Source organism: Garra rufa, chromosome 25 (genome assembly GCF_049309525.1).
Source record: "Garra rufa chromosome 25, GarRuf1.0, whole genome shotgun sequence".
Lineage (NCBI taxonomy): Eukaryota > Metazoa > Chordata > Actinopteri > Cypriniformes > Cyprinidae > Garra > Garra rufa.
Window position 1 is genome coordinate 11,411,654 of NC_133385.1, and position 18,632 is coordinate 11,430,285.

Below are 18,632 nucleotides of genomic sequence, written 5' to 3' on the forward strand. Positions count from 1 at the left end.
ACTGAGCCATGTCCATTACCACCTGCACCTGCTCCAGACTGTCCTAAATGGAACAAAGCTGTAAAATATAGATTCAACATATACAGTCATTCTGTTTTTGATTACACAAACATGGTGTCATTTCATAGTACAATTATTATGTTAAAGAATTATTCCTACCCGATCTTACCCTTAAATTTAGTTTTGCCTGTATAACCTAATATAGTTAGGTTGATTCAGTAATGTTAAATAATATTTTTATTTGAATAAAATCTGTTTGTTACAAGTTACCACATTAGGCAAATTTTTTTTCAGTGTAAGAATTAATTTGTTTTTGCAGGAATACACTTTTTATGAATGTTATTGAAATACTTTCTGCAATGCTTCCAGACTAATGAGATCTTCAGCATATCTAACTGCACTATGGCAAAGTGCATAAAGGGAGACGTCCTCGAGATTGTCCCATTGCAATGTCCTCTGCTCCAAGACATCACCTGTCAAAATCATCAGCCAAAAGTGCTGGTCTATGATAAGCACCAATGCTGCCAGCAGCACGCCTGTGATTGTAAGTAAATTGTTCCTTCTCAAGTTGGGGTTCGTCATCATGAGTTATTGAAATTTAAAATAATTTCCTCTTTCCTCGCTCATTGTGCATGTAGCATTTTACGTTCTTTAAGTATACGGTGCATAAGGTGAAGAGAATGCCATTTATGCCAACAAAGTGAACACTATCCACCACTCCACCAAAGGGTCTGCTCCTTTTTTTATTGTTCACTCTCTCCTAATCATAGGCTTTTGTCAAGGCTGGAGTAACTCACATTACATCACATTTGATGGACTCTTCTACAGTTATCAAGGAAACTGCACTTATATATTAATGGAGGAAATTAGGCCTCGATACCATTTGAAGATCTACATTGACAAAGTCAACTGTGACATTGGAAAACATGCATCTTGTCCCAGATCCATTACCGTGTCTTACAATGATCAAATCATCACACTTAGGAGTCATATTGAAGGTGCAGATCTAGAGGTGAGACCTACAGTAAGATTGCAAACAGACTTTCAGTATGTGTTTGGTCTGCACTGTATTGTAAACATATTGGTTTTCTTTGTGGTTGCCTGTTTTTCTATAAGGCTCTGAAGGACAATGTTAAGCTAACGCTACCATATGCTCATAATGGTGTGAGAGTTATAAGCTCAGGCCTAGACTTGTTCCTGAGTATTCCAGAGCTGAATGTTGAAATAAAATTCAGAGCCCTTGGCTTTAGCATCAATCTGCCATTCCAGCATTTTGGAAACAACACACAAGGTCACTGTGGTAAGTCAGCACATTGTTGTATGAAAGAGGTTTGTTTTTGTGCATTATTCATCTAAATTAATCCAAATAATTCTTGCTAAGGAACATGCAACAACAACCAGGCTGATGACTGTATGATCCCTGGAGGGATCTTGGTCAATGACTGTGCAGTGATGGCCAATTACTGGCCAGCCATTGGGGTGAATGGTAAAAACTGTCAGCCACCTTCAATACCTCCAGGCCAGGATATACCCAAACCCAATTTACCATGTCCGGCCCAATTTGAATGCAACCTTCTTGAGAGCAAGTAAGTATTCTATGAGGTTTAATTAAAGAAAGTAATATTTGTCTTTTTAATTATCTATTCCTTATTCTCAACTTCCTCAGGCTGTTCGAAGCGTGCCATTCCCACTTGTCCCCTAAAAATTTTCTCTTAGCCTGTCAGCTGGATACTTGTAATGAGAACAACCCCACCATGGCGTGTGCCAGTCTGCAAAGCTATGCAAGTGCTTGCTCAAAGTTCGGGGTCTGCATACACTGGAGGAACTATACTAAACATTGCAGTAAGTTCATTGATATAATAAACTGAAAAACATACCTATATGTATGAATCACTGCAGTTTCCAATTGAAGTTAACACTAGAGTCACAAAATAAAAATAAAAATGTACAGGTACAGAGTTTTGATTAATAAAGCCTAATTTTCACACAATTACTCGCGGAATATAATGTTGTTACTTCGAAGCGGCACATCCGGTGCGATTTGAAAACTTATACTTTTGAATATTGTAATCACATACGGCTTCCTATGCATGTGTTTTCTCATTCATTCGGCAAAACTGCTCAAATTCACATAAGGAAGTTAAAATTGCACGTCTGCATCCACATATTTTTTTCTTTCTTGCATTTGTTAACACTATCGGGTTGGTTTAGTGTTGGGTTTGGTGTAGGGGATATTTCCAACACAATAGAGCATTAATCTGTAGCGACACGTCCTGGATATTTGAATTCAGAACAGCCGCAATATGTACCTGAAGCAGCATATTAAAAACGTACAACGGTCAGCATTGAACGTGTTTTAGTGTCACTCTCTGGACGTTTCACTGCTGCGAAATGCGCAGTAAGGTACATAATTACAGTGTTGCAGAAATGTATATAGAGGCACTTATTTTCATGAACCTGGGCTGCAAATTAAATAGGTTTTGATAGAACACTAATCAAAACTAGTCTTAAGTAGCATGGGTAGATTTGTAGCAATAGCCAAAAATACATTGTATGGGTCAAAATGATAGATTTTTATTTTATGCCAAAAAATCATTACGATATTAAGTAAAGATCATGTTCCATGAGGATATTTAGTAAATTTTCTATCGTAAATATATCAATTTTTTTAATAGTAATATGCATTGCTAAGAACGTTATTTGGACAAAGATTTTCTCAATATTCAAATTTTTTTGAACCCTCAGATTTCAGATTTTCAAATAGTGGTACTATCCTAACAACCATACACCAATGGAAAGCTTATTTATTGAGATGTTGTATAAATCTCAATTTAAAAAAAAAAATGACACTAATGACTGGTTTTGTGGCCCAGGGTCCCATTTTTTCCTGTTTCAAGTAAAATATTCTGTAGGAGGTACAGAGATTTGAATTAAGAGATTGTTTTAACATTTTTTCTCAGATGTTAAATGTCCAGAAGATCAAATCTTTTTGCCTTGTGGTCCATCCGAACCTCCAACATGTAGAGATGGGTATGTCCCTTTTTTTCTGTTATTCCGAAATATTTTATACTATTGTAGAAGAACAAATTTCAGTTCTGGTGAGATTAGGTGACAGATATATACATGGGTAGGAGATAGAAGATAGAATTGTTATACAGTTAAGTAATTAAACTTAAAAGTTTTTTTAAGACAGATTTGTTGCACAATGTCTGTTAAAATGAAACTACTGTAAATGCTAGAGTCCTGTTTACTAATTCTTGTTGTTTACTTATGATTAACATGGCAAAAAATAAGTAAAGGGCACTTTGGATTTTAGTTTACCCAAAAATGAATATTTTGTCATTTACTCACCCTCATGTCGTTCCAAACCTGTATACGTTTTACACAAAAGGAGACATTTTAAAGGTACCACAAAATGGAAAACTGTATTTACCTAAGCATAGTTGAATAATAAGTTCTGTACATGGACGTGACATACCATGAGTCTCAAACACCATCGTTTCCTCCTTCATATATAAATCTGGTGTTTGCAAAAGACCACTGAAAAATAGGCTAATTGTAACATAATAGCGACTATTACGTAAGAGTCGCCATCATTAATAGTTACGCCCCCAACATTTGCATAGCCAAATCTTTAGAAGTTCTGCAGCTAGGCTATTGTGAAAAACAAAAAACAAAGCGAGGACAATAGCGAAAATGGCAGATCACGGGAATAAATGTTATGTTCCAGGTTGTGCAGGAGATGTGAAGTGCAGGGATGGTTGGAGTCTGTAACTCAGAAAGGCAAGGAAAACAAATAACGCGTTCTAATAAAATAAGGCTAGCCACTAAAGGGACATGGTTAGCTTAATGCTAGCAGTAGCCTGTTACATTGCAGTACATAAGATTTCACTTACCACATAAACAGAGTTAGGAGAGATGACTGTGCGGAAGATGGCGAATGATTTACAGATCCTGAGCATCACTAACAAGCATCTAAATTTATGTGGTAAGTACTGCCGCAGCAGTACAATGTTACACAGAGCACATGCGATCACAAAAGTGAAAGTAAAATGATTGTGCATTCAAAACGGCAGTTTCAATGAACCGCATATTAATAGTGGCTCGAGCTCCGTAATTAAATATATATTTTCCTCCATGTGTGAGCTACTGAATAAACTGCTCTGTGAAGCAGCCAATCAGAGCAGAGCTCATCATTATTATTTCTAAACATTCCAAATAAGGTAATAACAGACCATTTCATTCTAGAGACAAATCCTATGGTTGTAAATGGACTTGTAAAACCGTTTCTGGAGAATGTTTGCCCTTTCTTATGTCATATACCTTCTATGTAGATATCAGAGAACAATTAAAAATATTGTATCAATGTATTCTATGGCACCTAGAATACATTGATATTAAAGAACCAAACAGTTGTTGGGCCCCACTGACTTCCATAGTCTAAAAAAAATAAAAATTGATTACCAGCGTTCTTCAAAATGTCTTCTTTTATGTTCAACATAAGAAAGAAACTCATACAGGTTTGGAACAGCTTGAGGGTGAGTAAGTGATGATAAAACAGCCTAGGTTGCAATGTTAATTTTACTGTGATATAAATGTATTGTGTTGACAACTGTAAAAATAAACTTTGTATTTCAGGCCTACACAGAGCACCAATACAGTGCCCACAGAAGGCTGTTTCTGCCCTGAGAACACAACACTCTTCAAAAAAGAGTCAGGATTATGTGTGCCAAAATGTGGTAAGAGGCCATTACACTGTGTGTGTGTGTGTGTGTGTGTGTGTGTGTGTGTGTGTGTGTGTGTGTGTGTGTGTGTGTGTGTGTGTGTGTGTGTGTGTGTCTATTAGGATGTGTTCACACTTGTTATGTTTGGTTTGATTAAAAGGAACTGTGATTGCTCTGTTAGTGCGGTTTATTTGAGTAAGTGTAAATGCTGCTATTCGAACCCTGGTGCGGCCCAAGACCACTAAAAAGACAGGCTTCCAATGAACTCTGGTGCGGTTCGAATTAAATATGTATCCAAAACAGAATTAGCAGTGGGCAAACATGGAGCAACAAGGAGATACAGTGCCTTTTACGAGCTCTTTGTGAGTTTGCAGGTGGTAAAATTTAAATCATATACATGCAACAATGAGCACGCTTAGTTCAGCAGATGGCATTAGGTGTATTCCCGCGTTGAACGCACCTTTTCCTTTAGTTTGGAGTGTTCTGTAAGTTCCATCTCAAAATATACATCATTCAACCCAACAGGTTGTGAACATATCACTGTGCGTTTAGGTTTGGCATCTCTAGGTTCGCTGTCAAAAATGCCAACACTAAGCGGACCAGGACCAAATGTTTAATTTTCCATTTTGGTCCAGACCAAATGAACCAAACAAACCAAACTACAAGTGTGAACACACCCTTAGACTCTTAAAGGTCACCTATTATGCAAAATTCACTTTTTTCAAGTTGTGTTGGCAGTGTGTGTAGCACCCTATAATGATAAAAATCCGCCCACTCCTTTATTTGATCTCCATAAATCATGAGCAGTGTCATAAAAGACATGCACGAATACAGCGTGTTTCTGCTTCCACTCAAACTAGGGATTTTCCAAATGATATAATAAATGATCTGTGGGGTATTTTAAGCTGAAACCTCACAGACACATTCTGGGGACACCTGAGACTTATATTACATATTGTAAAAAGGGGCATAGTAGGTTGCCATTTAAGTCTTAATTGAGTCTTAATACTGTATTTTTTTTATAGACAGATATGCAGTGGTGTGAAAAAGTGTTGGCCCCCTTCCTGATTATTATTATTTTTTTTTGCATGTTTGTCACACTTTAATGTTTCAGATCATTTAACAAATTTAAATATTAATCAAAGATAACACAAGTAAACAAAAAAGCAGTTTTTAAATGAAGTTTTTTATTATGAAGGGAAAACAAAATCCAAACCCACATGGCCCTGCGTGAAAAAGTGTTTGCCCCCTAAACTTAATAACTGTTGGGCCACCCTTAGAAGCAACAACTGCAATCAAGCGTTTGCGATAACTTGCAATGAGTCTGTTACAGCACTGTGCAGGAATTTTGGCCCACTCATTCTTGACAGAATTGTTGTAATTCAGCCACATTGGAGGGTTTCGAGCATGAACCGCCTTTTTTGGGTCATGCCACAGCATCTCAATAGGATTCAGGTCAGGACTTTGACTAAGCCACTCCAAACTCTTCATTTTGCTTTTCTTCAGCCATTTAGAGGTGGATTTGCTGGTATGTTTCGGATCATTGTCCTGCTGCAGAACCCAAGTTTGCTATAGCTTGAGGTCACAAACAGATGGACGGACATTGTCCTTCAGGATTTTTTGATAGACAGCAGAATTCATGGTTCCATTTATCACAGCAAGTCTTCCAGGTCCAAAAGCAGCAAAACAGCCCCAGACCATCACACTACCACCACCATATTTTACTGTTGGTATGATGTTCTTTTTCTGAAATGCTATGTTACTTTTACACCAGATGTAATGGGACACACACCTTCCAAAAAGTTTGCCAAAACTGAGACGAACCTTTATGTTCCTTTTGCTCAGCAGCGGTTTTAGTCTTGGAACTCTGCCATGCATTCCAGACTGATAGATCTCAAACACTTTTTCACACAGGGCCATGTGGGTTTGGATTTTTTTTTTCCTTCATAAAAAAAACCCCTCCATTTAAAACTGCATGTTGTGTTTACTTGTGTTATCTTTGATTAATATGTAAATTTGTTTGATGATCTGAAACATTGAAGTGTGACAAACATGCAAAAAAAAAAAAAATAAAAATCAGGAAGGGGGCCAACACTTTTTCACACCACTGTACATATAGACAGATCTACTTCTCAGACAAAAGCCCACAGTCTTTCCAGCATATAAAATATAGTACATACCTACCCACTAGGTACAATAACTTTGCTGTTCTTTAGAAGTCACTGAACATGTTTGGCATAAAACACTAATCGGAAGCATCAAAATATGATTGTCTGACATGAAGGAATACAGCATTTTTTTCTATTTCAGTTTAGTTAAATGGACAGATCTTGATTTGGATCTGGGCCTCAAGGGCTCTAGTCCACTTCTGTGGATTTGGGGTCTCATATTGTTCTGTGACAAAAATGAAAACTCTGTCATTAATTACTCCCCCTCATGTTGTAACAAACCCGCAATGTTAATTTCGCTAACAAATAACTTTCTACATTTTCACCAATGAAAATGAGACAATAACAAAACAAAACAAAACAAAAATGTTAGGGAGGGATACATTTGACGACACAAAAGGTAAGTCAAAATTATGTTGAATTGTCCATTTTGACAAGTATTCATGTAAACACACTCAGTTACGTTCAGTTTTAAAGAGACAGCAGCCTAATTAAGTTTTTTGTCAAAAGAAAGAAAGGAAAATCACTGCTCTTGACTGAAACACTTAAGCAACCCTAATAAAGATTAATCAAACTGTATTTATATAAATAAATATATCTGCTTAAAAGAATGAGGAATGACGTAAACAAGTTGTTATAAAGAATGCATAATTAGCCTACATTAACATGCATGCCACAAGCATTTTTAAAACGTTTCTGATTATGGTCTTTTTTTAGGATGTTTGGACTCATCTGGGACATCCCGTGAGGTATGACAAGGTTAAAACTGTTCATTTAATAGCCAGTTGTTGAAGCAGCATCCCATGGGTCTTATACATTTTTTGGTTTCTTTCTGTTGCAGTATGATGAGCATTTTACATACAAATGTGAGGACTGCATCTGTGATAAGACAAGCCAATCGGTGACCTGTAAGCCCAAGAAGTGTCCTGATGTGAAGCCCGAGAGCTGCAATGAGCCTGGCTTTGTGCTGGTTAATGTCACCGATCCCGCAAACCCATGCTGCACCAAACAAGTTTGCCGTAAGATTAATTAGTTTCTATTTTTGATAGGTTTTCCTTCAAGATTGCAGTACCATTTGTTAGCTCTTTTCTCATTGTTGTAGACTGTACTGTTGGCATGTGCCCAAGTGGATCGTGTACACAAGGAACCTGCATTTATGATGCACCAGACAACACCAGACATGTTATCAAGGTACATCTTCTCAGTTCATCAGACAAAGAATCTGCTCCGTTCCTCAACCTTAATGCAGTCTGTCTTTTTGTAGGGTGGAAAGGAGTTCAAGTACAACTGTGAAACTGTTACCTGCCGTCAAATGAATGGCTCGTTTGTGATTCAGAAGACCAACACAGAATGTCCTTACTCGAGTTCGAAGGACTGTGGGCTTGTAAGTAGGATTTCTAGACCCTTGCTTATTAAATTGGCTATTTTTCTTCTTCTGAGACTAAATTTTCTGACTGCTGCTCCTCCTAGAGCTTTAACTCGACAAACTCCAAACTCAGCCCAGATCTTCAGACTGATCTGACTCCAGTTGCTATATCTTTTCTAGCTGATCGGACTTACGGTTTTCCTAAAAATAATGAATTAAAAAGGGAAAAATCCCATAGACTTACACTGACGGAATGTTCAAATGAGCCAAGACTATTCAAACTCCAATTGTCAAAACTCCCAGAATCCTTTGAGTCTCAATCAAACTTCCTTTCTGTGTTAGATTTCTGATAAGTTTAAACTCATTCAAACTAAATTGTTAGTAACAAGTTAATCATGCTGGAATCATGCTAACATGCTAATAACATACTAATCATGTTAAAAACGTGCTAATTGTTAGAATCATGCTAGCAATATGTTAATCATGCTAGCAGCATGCTAGTAACTGACTAATCATGCTAACAACATGTTAGTAACATGCTAATCGTGATAAAATCATGATAGCAACATGCTAGTAACATGCTGAGTATGATAAAATGATGCTCACAAGTAACATGCTAATCATGCTAGCAACATGCTAGCGACTTACAAATGATGCTAAAACATGTTACCAATATGTTCATAACATGCTAATTGCTAGAATCATGCTACCAACATGCTAGTAATATGCTAATCATGCTAGCAACATGTTAGTAACTGACTAATCATGTTAACAACATGTTAGTAACATGCTAATTGTGATAAAAACATGCTGGCATCATGTTGATCATGATAAAATCATCCTCACAAGATGCTAGTACCACGCTAATCATGCTAGGATCATGTTAACAACATGCTAGTAATATGCTAGAAACATGCTAGTAACATGCTAATAAATAGCTAATCATGCTAACATGCTAATAACATGTTACTCATTTTGGAAACGTGCTAATTATGTTATAATCATGCTAGTAACATGTTTATCATGCTAGTAACATGCTAGTAACTGACAAATCATGCTAACAGCATGTTAGTAACATGCTAATTGTGATAAAATTATGCTAGCAACATGCTGATAACATGTTAATTATGGTAACAGCATGCTAGCAACATGCTGATCATGATAAAATCATGCTTACAACATGCTAGCAACATGCTAATAACATGCTAATTATGTTAGAATCGTGCTAACAACATGCTAGTAACTTGAAAATTGTTAAAACATGCTAGCAACATGTTAATAATATACTATGTTAGAATCATGCTAGCAACATGTTAGTAACATGCTAATTATGGTAACAACATACTAGCAAACTGCTGAACATGATAAATGATCATAAAATGCTAGTAACAAGCTAATCATGCTAGCAACATACTAGTAACTTGCAAATAATGCTAAAACATGCTAACAACATGCTGTTAACTTACTAATCATGGTAACAACATGCTAGTAACTTCATAATCATGCTAATAACATGCTAGTAATGTACTAATCATGTTAACAACATGTTAGTAACATGCTAATTATGATAAAAACATGCTGGCAACATGTTGATCATGATAAAATCATCCTCACAAGATGCTAGTAACACGCTAATCATGCTAGAATCATGTTAACAAAATGCTAGTAATATGCTAGAAACATGCTAATAAATTGCTAATCATGCTAAAATCATGCTAACATGCTAATAACATGCTACTCATTTTGGAAATGTGCTAATTATGTTAGAATCATGCTAGTAACATGCTAGTAACTGACTAATCATGCTAACAGCATGTTAGTAACATGCTAATTGTGTTAAATTTATGCTAGCAACATGCTGGCAACATGCTAATTATGGTAACAGCATGCTAGCAACATGCTGATCATGATAAAATCATGCTTACAACATGCTAAGAACATGCTAATAATGTTAGAATCATGCTAGCAACATGCTAGTAACTTACTAATCATGCTAACAACATGGTAGTAACTTACTAATCATGGTAACAACATGCTAGTAACTTACTAATCATGCTAACAACATGGTAGTAACTTACTAATCATGGTAGCAACATGCTAGTAACTTACTAATCATGGTAGCAACATGCTAGTAACTTACTAATCATGCTAACAACATGCTAGTAACTTACTAATCATGGTAACAACATGCTAGTAACTTACTAATCATGCTAACAACATGGTAGTAACTTACTAATCATGGTAGCAACATGCTAGTAACTTACTAATCATGCTAACAACATGCTAGTAACTTACTAATCATGGTAGCAACATGCTAGTAACTTACTAATCATGCTAACAACATGCTAGTAACTTACTAATCATGGTAGCAACATGCTAGTAACTTACTAATCATGCTAACAACATGGTAGTAACTTACTAATAATGGTAGCAACTTGGTAGTAACTTACTAATCATGGTAGCAACATGCTAGTAACTTACTAATCATGCTAACAACATGCTAGTAACTTACTAATCATGGTAACAACATGCTAGTAACTTACTAATCATGCTAACAACATGGTAGTAACTTACTAATCATGGTAGCAACATGCTAGTAACTTACTAATCATGGTAGCAACATGCTAGTAACTTACTAATCATGGTAGCAACATGCTAGTAACTTGCTAATCATGGTAGCAACATGCTAGTAACTTACTAATCATGCTAACAACATGGTAGTAACTTATTAATCATGGTAGCAACATGCTAGTAACTTACTAATCATGGTAGCAACATGCTAGTAACTTACTAATCATGCTAACAACATGCTAGTAACTTACTAATCATGGTAACAACATGCTAGTAACTTACTAATCATGGTAGCAACATGCTAGTAACTTACTAATCATGGTAGCAACATGCTAGTAACTTACTAATCATGCTAACAACATGCTAGTAACTTACTAATCATGGTAACAACATGGTAGTAACTTACTAATCATGCTAACAACATGGTAGTAACTTATTAATCATGGTAGCAACATGCTAGTAACTTACTAATCATGGTAGCAACATGCTAGTAACTTACTAATCATGCTAACAACATGCTAGTAACTTACTAATCATGGTAACAACATGCTAGTAACTTACTAATCATGGTAGCAACATGCTAGTAACTTACTAATCATGCTAACAACATGCTAGTAACTTACTAATCATGGTAGCAACATGCTAGTAACTTACTAATCATGCTAACAAAATGCTAGTAACTTACTAATCATGGTAACAACATGCTAGTAACTTACTAATCATGCTAACAACATGGTAGTAACTTACTAATCATGGTAGCAACATGCTAGTAACTTGCTAATCATGGTAGCAACATGCTAGCAACTTACTAATCATGCTAACAACATGGTAGTAACTTACTAATCATGGTAGCAACATGCTAGTAACTTGCTAATCATGGTAGCAACATGCTAGTATCTTACTAATCATGTTAACAACATGCTAGTAACTTACTAATCATGGTAGCAACATGCTAGTATCTTACTAATCATGGTAGCAACATGCTAGTATCTTACTAATCATGGTAGCAACATGCTAGTATCTTACTAATCATGGTAACAACATGCTAGTAACTTCATAATCATGCTAACAACATGCTAGTAATGTACTAATCATGCTAACAACATGCTTGCAAATTACTAATCATGGTAGCAACATGCTAGTAACTTACTAATCATGCTAGAAACCTGCTAACAACATGTTAGTAACATGTTAATTATGCTGTAAACATGCTAGCAACATGCTAGTATATCTATCTATATATCTATTAAACTTTTAGCTTTTAAAACTACTTTATACTTGAAACTATTTCAGACTTTTTTTTCCATCTTTCTCAAGCCAGTTTAAAGTTTGTCTTGACAAACTTTTTGATCTAGTTTCATATTGTTGCACATTTTTCCATCTATTACGGAAGTTTGCACAGACCCAGTGCTGTTTTTGCCTTTATTATGAACAATAAGTGCCACTGGATAATTAAAACTACTCTATAAACTTGTTTGTATTTTCTATCCAAGGGGTTTAAATATGTGAAAAAAGATGGAGAGTGCTGTGGAACATGTACACAAGATGCCTGTATTTATGACGCACCAGACAAAACCAGACGTGTTCTTAAGGTACATTGGAAACATACTTTTATTTAGTTTACTAAATTTACTTTTATCCATTCATCAGACAAAAACCTTGCTTAATTCTTCAGTCCTAATGGAGTCTGTCTCATGTTAGGATGGAGAAGTCGACTCTTCCAAATGTGAAACTGTTACCTGTCATGGTTTTGATGGCTTGTTTGTGACAGAGAAGACCAAAACAGAATGTCCTTACTTGAGTTCATTTGATTGTGGGCCTGTAAGTAGAATCTCTAGTTTCAATTCCACATGAAACACTTATCTTGCACATTTGTCCAATTATTGAGAAAGTTTTGTACAGCCCAAGTAAACTTTTTTGTTTTTGCCCTCCAAGGGTTTTGAATATGTGAAAAAAGAAGACGAGTGCTGTGGAACATGTAGACAAGTGGCCTGCATTTATGATGCACCAGACAAAACCAAACAAATTCTCAAGGTACATCTAAAAACATTCTCAAACCTTTCTTCATTCTTTCAGTTCATCAAAGAATCTGCTCTGTTCTTCAGGTCTTAATGTACAGTCTTTTTTATTTTTTTAGGCAGGAATGGAGTACAATTTCAAGTGTATGAATGCTACCTGTCAGCAAAGGAATGGCATGTTTATGACAATGGAGAGCTATAAGCAATGCCCGCCTTTCAATCCAGATGACTGTGTGCCTGTAAGTAGAATATCTGTAACTATATTACACCCTTGTTCTGCTTGTAGTTTATTTTGTTGTTTATTCACCTCCATATTGTTCCATACAATGAAAGCACAGAAAAACGCAAAAAAGCACCTCATAAAAACAGTTTTCTAGTTTTCTTGGCGTAAGAGACAAAATGTCAGTTATTCACTAAAAAACTTGCTTTAAAAGCCACTTTGAAAGTCTTCTGCAGTTTAAATAACTCATTTTGTGAAAAAGTCAAAAAAGTCTAAATAGCAGTGGAGTTGTGTCTTTTTATACACTTTTTAATGCAGTTCTACGTTTGTATCGTCTACAATTGTGACGTTTTGTCTTGCAACTCTCAAAACTGTGAGAAAGACTTCAGAATTCAGTCAGAATTATGAGATGTAAACTCAAAATTGCAAAAAGTCAGAATTCTGAGTTTACATCTCACAAAAAGAAACAAAAAAAGCCACTTTGAAAATCTTCTGCAGTACAAATAACTAATTTTGTGAATTACTCCCTATTATAAAAAAGGGTGTGTTTGTGCCACCAAATAAAAAAAATATAATTGTGACTTTTTATTTCACAATTGATACTTTTAATCTCAATTTTGTGTTTGTCTCACAATTCTGACTCTTTGTCTTGCAATTCCCAGAACTGTGATGATAGAAATTCAGAATTCTGAGAAAAAAAATTATGAGATATAAACTCAAAATTGCAAAAAAAGAAATAAAAAAGCCACTTTGAAAATCTTCTGCAGTATAAATAACTCATTTTGTGGTATACTTATATAAAAAAGTCTAAATGGCAGTGTTTTTGCCACAGAATAAAAATAAAAATGGAATTATGACTTTTTAACTTACAATTCATACCTTTATCGCAATTCTGAGTTTGTCTTACAATTCTGACTTTTTGTGACGCAATTCTCAGAATTGTGAGAAAGAAACTAAGAATTCTGAGAAAAAAAATATAAGATGTAAACTCGAAATTGCAAAAAAAGCCACTTTAAAAATCTTTTGCAGTATAAATAACTCATTTTGTGAAAAAGTCATACAAAAAGTCTATATGGCAGTGTTTCCGCCACCGAGTTTTGAAAGAAAATCTGAATTCTGAGAAAAAAGAATTATGAGATGTAAACTCAATATTGCAAAAAAAAAAGTCAGAATTCTGAGTTTACATCCAAAAAGTTACATGAAAAAGTCCGAATTACTTTGTTATTTTTTGTCCTGTGGCAAAATGTAATAAAAAAAAAAGAAAGTCAAAATTATGAGATGTAAACTTAAAACTGCAAAAAATAGGCAGAATTCTAAGTTTACATCTCACAAAAGGGGAAAAAAAAAAAGGTAATTGTGACTTTTTCTCTCACAATTCAGACTTTTTGAAAGTCAGTCTTGTTTTATTCTGTGCCATAACAAAAAGAACAATGAAAGCTTGCTTCTGCCACATAATGTAAAAAAAATTAATTGTAACTTTTTATCTCACAATTCATACTTTTTAATCGCAATTCAGAGTTTGTCTCACAATTCTAAGAATTGTGAGACGAAAACTCAGAATTGTGAGACAAATTTAGAATTGTGATTAAAAAGTATGAAAGAAACTCAAAATTCTGAGAAAAAAGTCAGAATTATGAGATGTAAACTCGAAATTGCAAAAAATAGTCAGAATTCAGAAGTCAGAGTTTACATCTCACAAAAAGAAATAGAAAGAAAAAAGGTAATTGTGACTTTTGTCTCACAATTAAGAATTTTTTTCAGATTTTTTGTAAGAATTGTGAGATATAAACTCAAAATTGTATGAAAAATGTTACTTTGTGAAAATTGTGTTACCCTGTGGCAAAAACAAAACAGAAGCCAAAGAATTAAAGAAAAAACTGTAATTGTAACTATTTATCTCACAATTCCTACTTTTTTACTTTTCGTCTTGCAATTCTCAGAATTGTGAGAAAGAAACTCAGAAATCTGAGAAAAAAAGTCAATGAGATGTAAACTCGAAATTGAAAAAATAAAGTCAGAATTCTGAGTTCACTTCTCGCAAAAATAAATAAAAAAGCGTCTTTGAAAATCTTCTGCATTTTGCAATTAGTATAAATAACTAATTTTGTGAAAAAGTCATACAAAAAAAAAGTCATTATCTGCCACATAATAAAAATAAAAAAAAAATGGAAAATTTTCTCACAGTTCATACTTTTTTATAAAAATTCTGAGTTTGTCTCACAATTCTGAGAAAAAAAGTCAATTATGATATGTAAAACAATTATGAGATGTTTACATCTTGCAAAAAGAAATGAAGAAATAAAAAAGGTAACTGTGACTTTTTCTCTTACAATTCAGACTTTTTTCTTGAAATTCTGAAAGAATTAGGAGTCAGAATTGTTAGATATAAACTTAGAATTGTGTAAAAAAAAAACTGTAAAGCCGAAACTGCAAAATATAAAGTCAGAATTCTGAGTTTACATCTCAAAATTCTGACTTTTTTTTATTTTAAATCAGAATTAAGAGTTAGAATTGTGAAATAAAGGTAAAATAATCTTTTTTTATTCTGTGACAGGAATGGGAATTTTGACCATACTCAAGAAAACCCTTAAGCAATGTTTTCAATAATTTGTGTTTTTACAGGGAACAGTACACTTTGACAAAGATGGATGCTGCCAGATCTGTAAGATATTATTTCCTTAAAGCCTGACAAAAATGTTCTAATTGTTTTTCCACCCTATTATATTCATGCAGATCATTTAAGTGAAGTTAAGCACATTAAAAATAACATGTTAGCCACTACATAAAACGTCTAGCATGTAGTGTTCACGAGATTTACAGGCTTAAATGTCTCTCTTAATCTCTCAGGTGAAACCAACAACTGTGTTCTTGTGAAGAACAACACCCGTCTACATGTCGATGGTTGCACTTCCATCGAGAATGTAGACATTACATCCTGCATTGGCCACTGTGACGACGGATCAAGGTGAGAGCATTGCACACCTATTTGTGATGAACAGAAGAGAAGAACAGTAAATGTCTTACTGTAAAATGTCTAACAGTAAAAACAAATCATCTTGAAACCACTCTCTGAAATGTCGGAAAAGTAAAGTCAGCTCATTTGTTAGCCATTTTGTTTGGTATTTTATCATATTTAAGCATCCAAACCTTTATGTATTATTAATAATCTCACATCCAGCTATACTATACTCATCTGACTGGTGTTTTCTTGGAAACCCACGTAGGTATTCGATAGAAAAGAACGCCATGACGCACAACTGTTCCTGCTGCCAGGAGGAGAAATTTAGCAATCGACAAGTGAAGCTGAAATGTACCGATGGCAGAGAGATCATTTATGACTACATTTATGTCGAGAGCTGCAGATGCACTCCTACCAAATGTGAAGAACAAACTGTAAAAACTACCACTGTAAAAACGACCATTGTAAAAACTACACCTGTAAATACTACCCCTGAAAAAGCTACCCCTGTAATAATTCAGAAACAGCCCTGGATAAGGCCAGAGGTGCCAGAGTGGATGAAAATGTTAGGGTTAGATACAAGCAGGTTAAAGATTGTGGGAGGTAAAAAATAATATATAGAAGGTACACAAAGTGTTATGCACACAAACTCAAAACTCTGCCATCTTAACACGCATGACTCTAACATAATGCAAGAAACAAAAAAACAACACAAAACCCAGATTAATAGCAAAAACTAACAAGAAGCATTACTACTTAGACAAAAAAGGAGTTGTGAGAATATCAGTTTATGGTTTTCCATGTAAATTAAACAGATCCACTACAAAATTTTACCATATGTGACCCTGGACCGCTGGGGTATATTTGTAGCAATAGGCAATCGCTGGGGTATATTTGTAGCAATAGGCAAAAATACATTGTATGGGTCAAAATTATAGATTTTTCTTTTATGCCAAAAATCATTAGGATATTAAGTAAAGATCATGTTCCATTAAGATTTTTTGTAAAATTCCTACTATAAATATATCAGAATGTAATTTTTGATTAGTAATATGCATTGTTAAGAACTTAATTTGGACAACTTTAAAGGTGATTTTCTCAGTATTTTGATTTTTTTGCACCCTCAGATTTCTGATTTTCAAACAGATGTATCTCGGCCAAATATGGTCCTATCCTAACAAACCATACATCAATAGAAAGCTTATTTATTTTGTGGTCCAGGGTCACATAAAAAGAAAACTTGAGATTAATAAATGAACAGGTTTTACCGTATCGTTTTTACAGTCTTTTACTTTTTAAATACACTGTTAAAACCAGCATGGTGCATAAAGAGATGGATAAAAATGATAAAAAGTTCCTGCTTGACTTCTCTTGATCTGTCACTCTATGATTGATTGATGATTGATGATAAATATTAAACGATTCTTTTTTCCTTGATCTAATCTATGTAGGCCTAGTTATTAAAAAAAATCATTATTTCTTTTGGTAATGCATATGATATAATGATGTATTACTTATCTTTTCTTCCAATGAAATGAATTAAAATCACAATAAAGCATAATAGAGAGCATCAAATACAGTCTCTTGGATTTTTTTTCTCTTCAGAAAAGTACCAACCTGCATACGTTGATAAAACATTGGCGTAGCCTACAAATTGTCTGCAAAAAGTAATTTGGACTGTTCACATGATTTACTTCAAATTAAATTACATTTTTTATTAGTATCAGTAATATTATTTCATTCATCCTCTTCATCTCACCATTAGAGGTCACTGTCCTCGATCTAATGAAAGGTACGGTTCCCTCAGATATCTGCTGGCACAAAGTTGTCTCAATACAATTATCCACACGTTCTTAGTTTAGATTATCACAGAAAAACTAGATTTTGATTAAACGGCTAAATATTTGTGAATAATAATGATAGTTAACCGATGGTTTTAAAACTGGTACATGCTAGGGCTAAATTACTCTTGTACCTTACCACAGAGCGATTGTTAGTTCTGAGAAATTTGCCTAACGTTACGATTTTGGGCTTTTGTCGGCGATAACAGTCGGTGAGTGCAAAATTACATTACATACTCGTAAATCCATTTAAACTATACCCCATTCCTTCATTAAATGTAGCTTTTTTTATTTTACAAGTACATACTAACATTTGGTTTGCTATTGAATACATAAAAACATCCCTTTCTTGACATTTCTGTAGATACTCGCACTTCAAAATCTCCAGACTCCAGAGATTTTCATTCACATCACACAATACATTTCTGAAACTTGCAAGTGTGAATGCTAAATCCATACCAGGCTTGAAGAAGACTTGCTTTGTCCAAGAGGTTATGCTTTCCTTCTTCAGGAGATGAAGAATTCGTAAACAGACATTCATAAAATGTAGGTGATTTCAACCTGATGCCATCATGTATTAATTAAAAATATACTGTAGCTCTTCATAAATGTTCACTTTTTGAGGTAATCTGCTTGTATCCACTTCTCAAAGGTCATAATGGAGACAACATCCATCCATCCCCAAAAGCTAATGTCAGATTTAGTGAGTAGACTTTTGTAGTGTCTTTGAGGCAGTGTAATCTGATCAGAAGGTGGAAACCAGGC

The 18,632-nt window shown here is 34.6% G+C and overlaps 1 protein-coding gene across 1 annotated transcript in view; it reads left to right on the forward strand.

The window, feature by feature from the left end:
- Positions 1-378: 378 nt before the first annotated feature.
- Positions 379-18,632, forward strand: part of LOC141301326 (intestinal mucin-like protein) — a 24,831-nt gene continuing 6,577 nt past the window's right edge. The window contains exons 1-17 of the mRNA XM_073831573.1: positions 379-544; positions 771-1,012; positions 1,117-1,300; positions 1,382-1,586; positions 1,667-1,842; positions 2,961-3,030; positions 4,639-4,739; positions 7,610-7,641; positions 7,734-7,911; positions 7,995-8,083; positions 8,157-8,276; positions 12,323-12,421; positions 12,531-12,650; positions 12,765-12,863; positions 12,967-13,086; positions 15,690-15,729; positions 15,915-16,032. Of these exons, the coding sequence (XP_073687674.1) occupies positions 403-544; positions 771-1,012; positions 1,117-1,300; positions 1,382-1,586; positions 1,667-1,842; positions 2,961-3,030; positions 4,639-4,739; positions 7,610-7,641; positions 7,734-7,911; positions 7,995-8,083; positions 8,157-8,276; positions 12,323-12,421; positions 12,531-12,650; positions 12,765-12,863; positions 12,967-13,086; positions 15,690-15,729; positions 15,915-16,032 (2,135 nt within the window). The 5' untranslated portion in view covers positions 379-402. The remainder of the gene's footprint in view (positions 545-770; positions 1,013-1,116; positions 1,301-1,381; positions 1,587-1,666; positions 1,843-2,960; positions 3,031-4,638; positions 4,740-7,609; positions 7,642-7,733; positions 7,912-7,994; positions 8,084-8,156; positions 8,277-12,322; positions 12,422-12,530; positions 12,651-12,764; positions 12,864-12,966; positions 13,087-15,689; positions 15,730-15,914; positions 16,033-18,632) is intronic.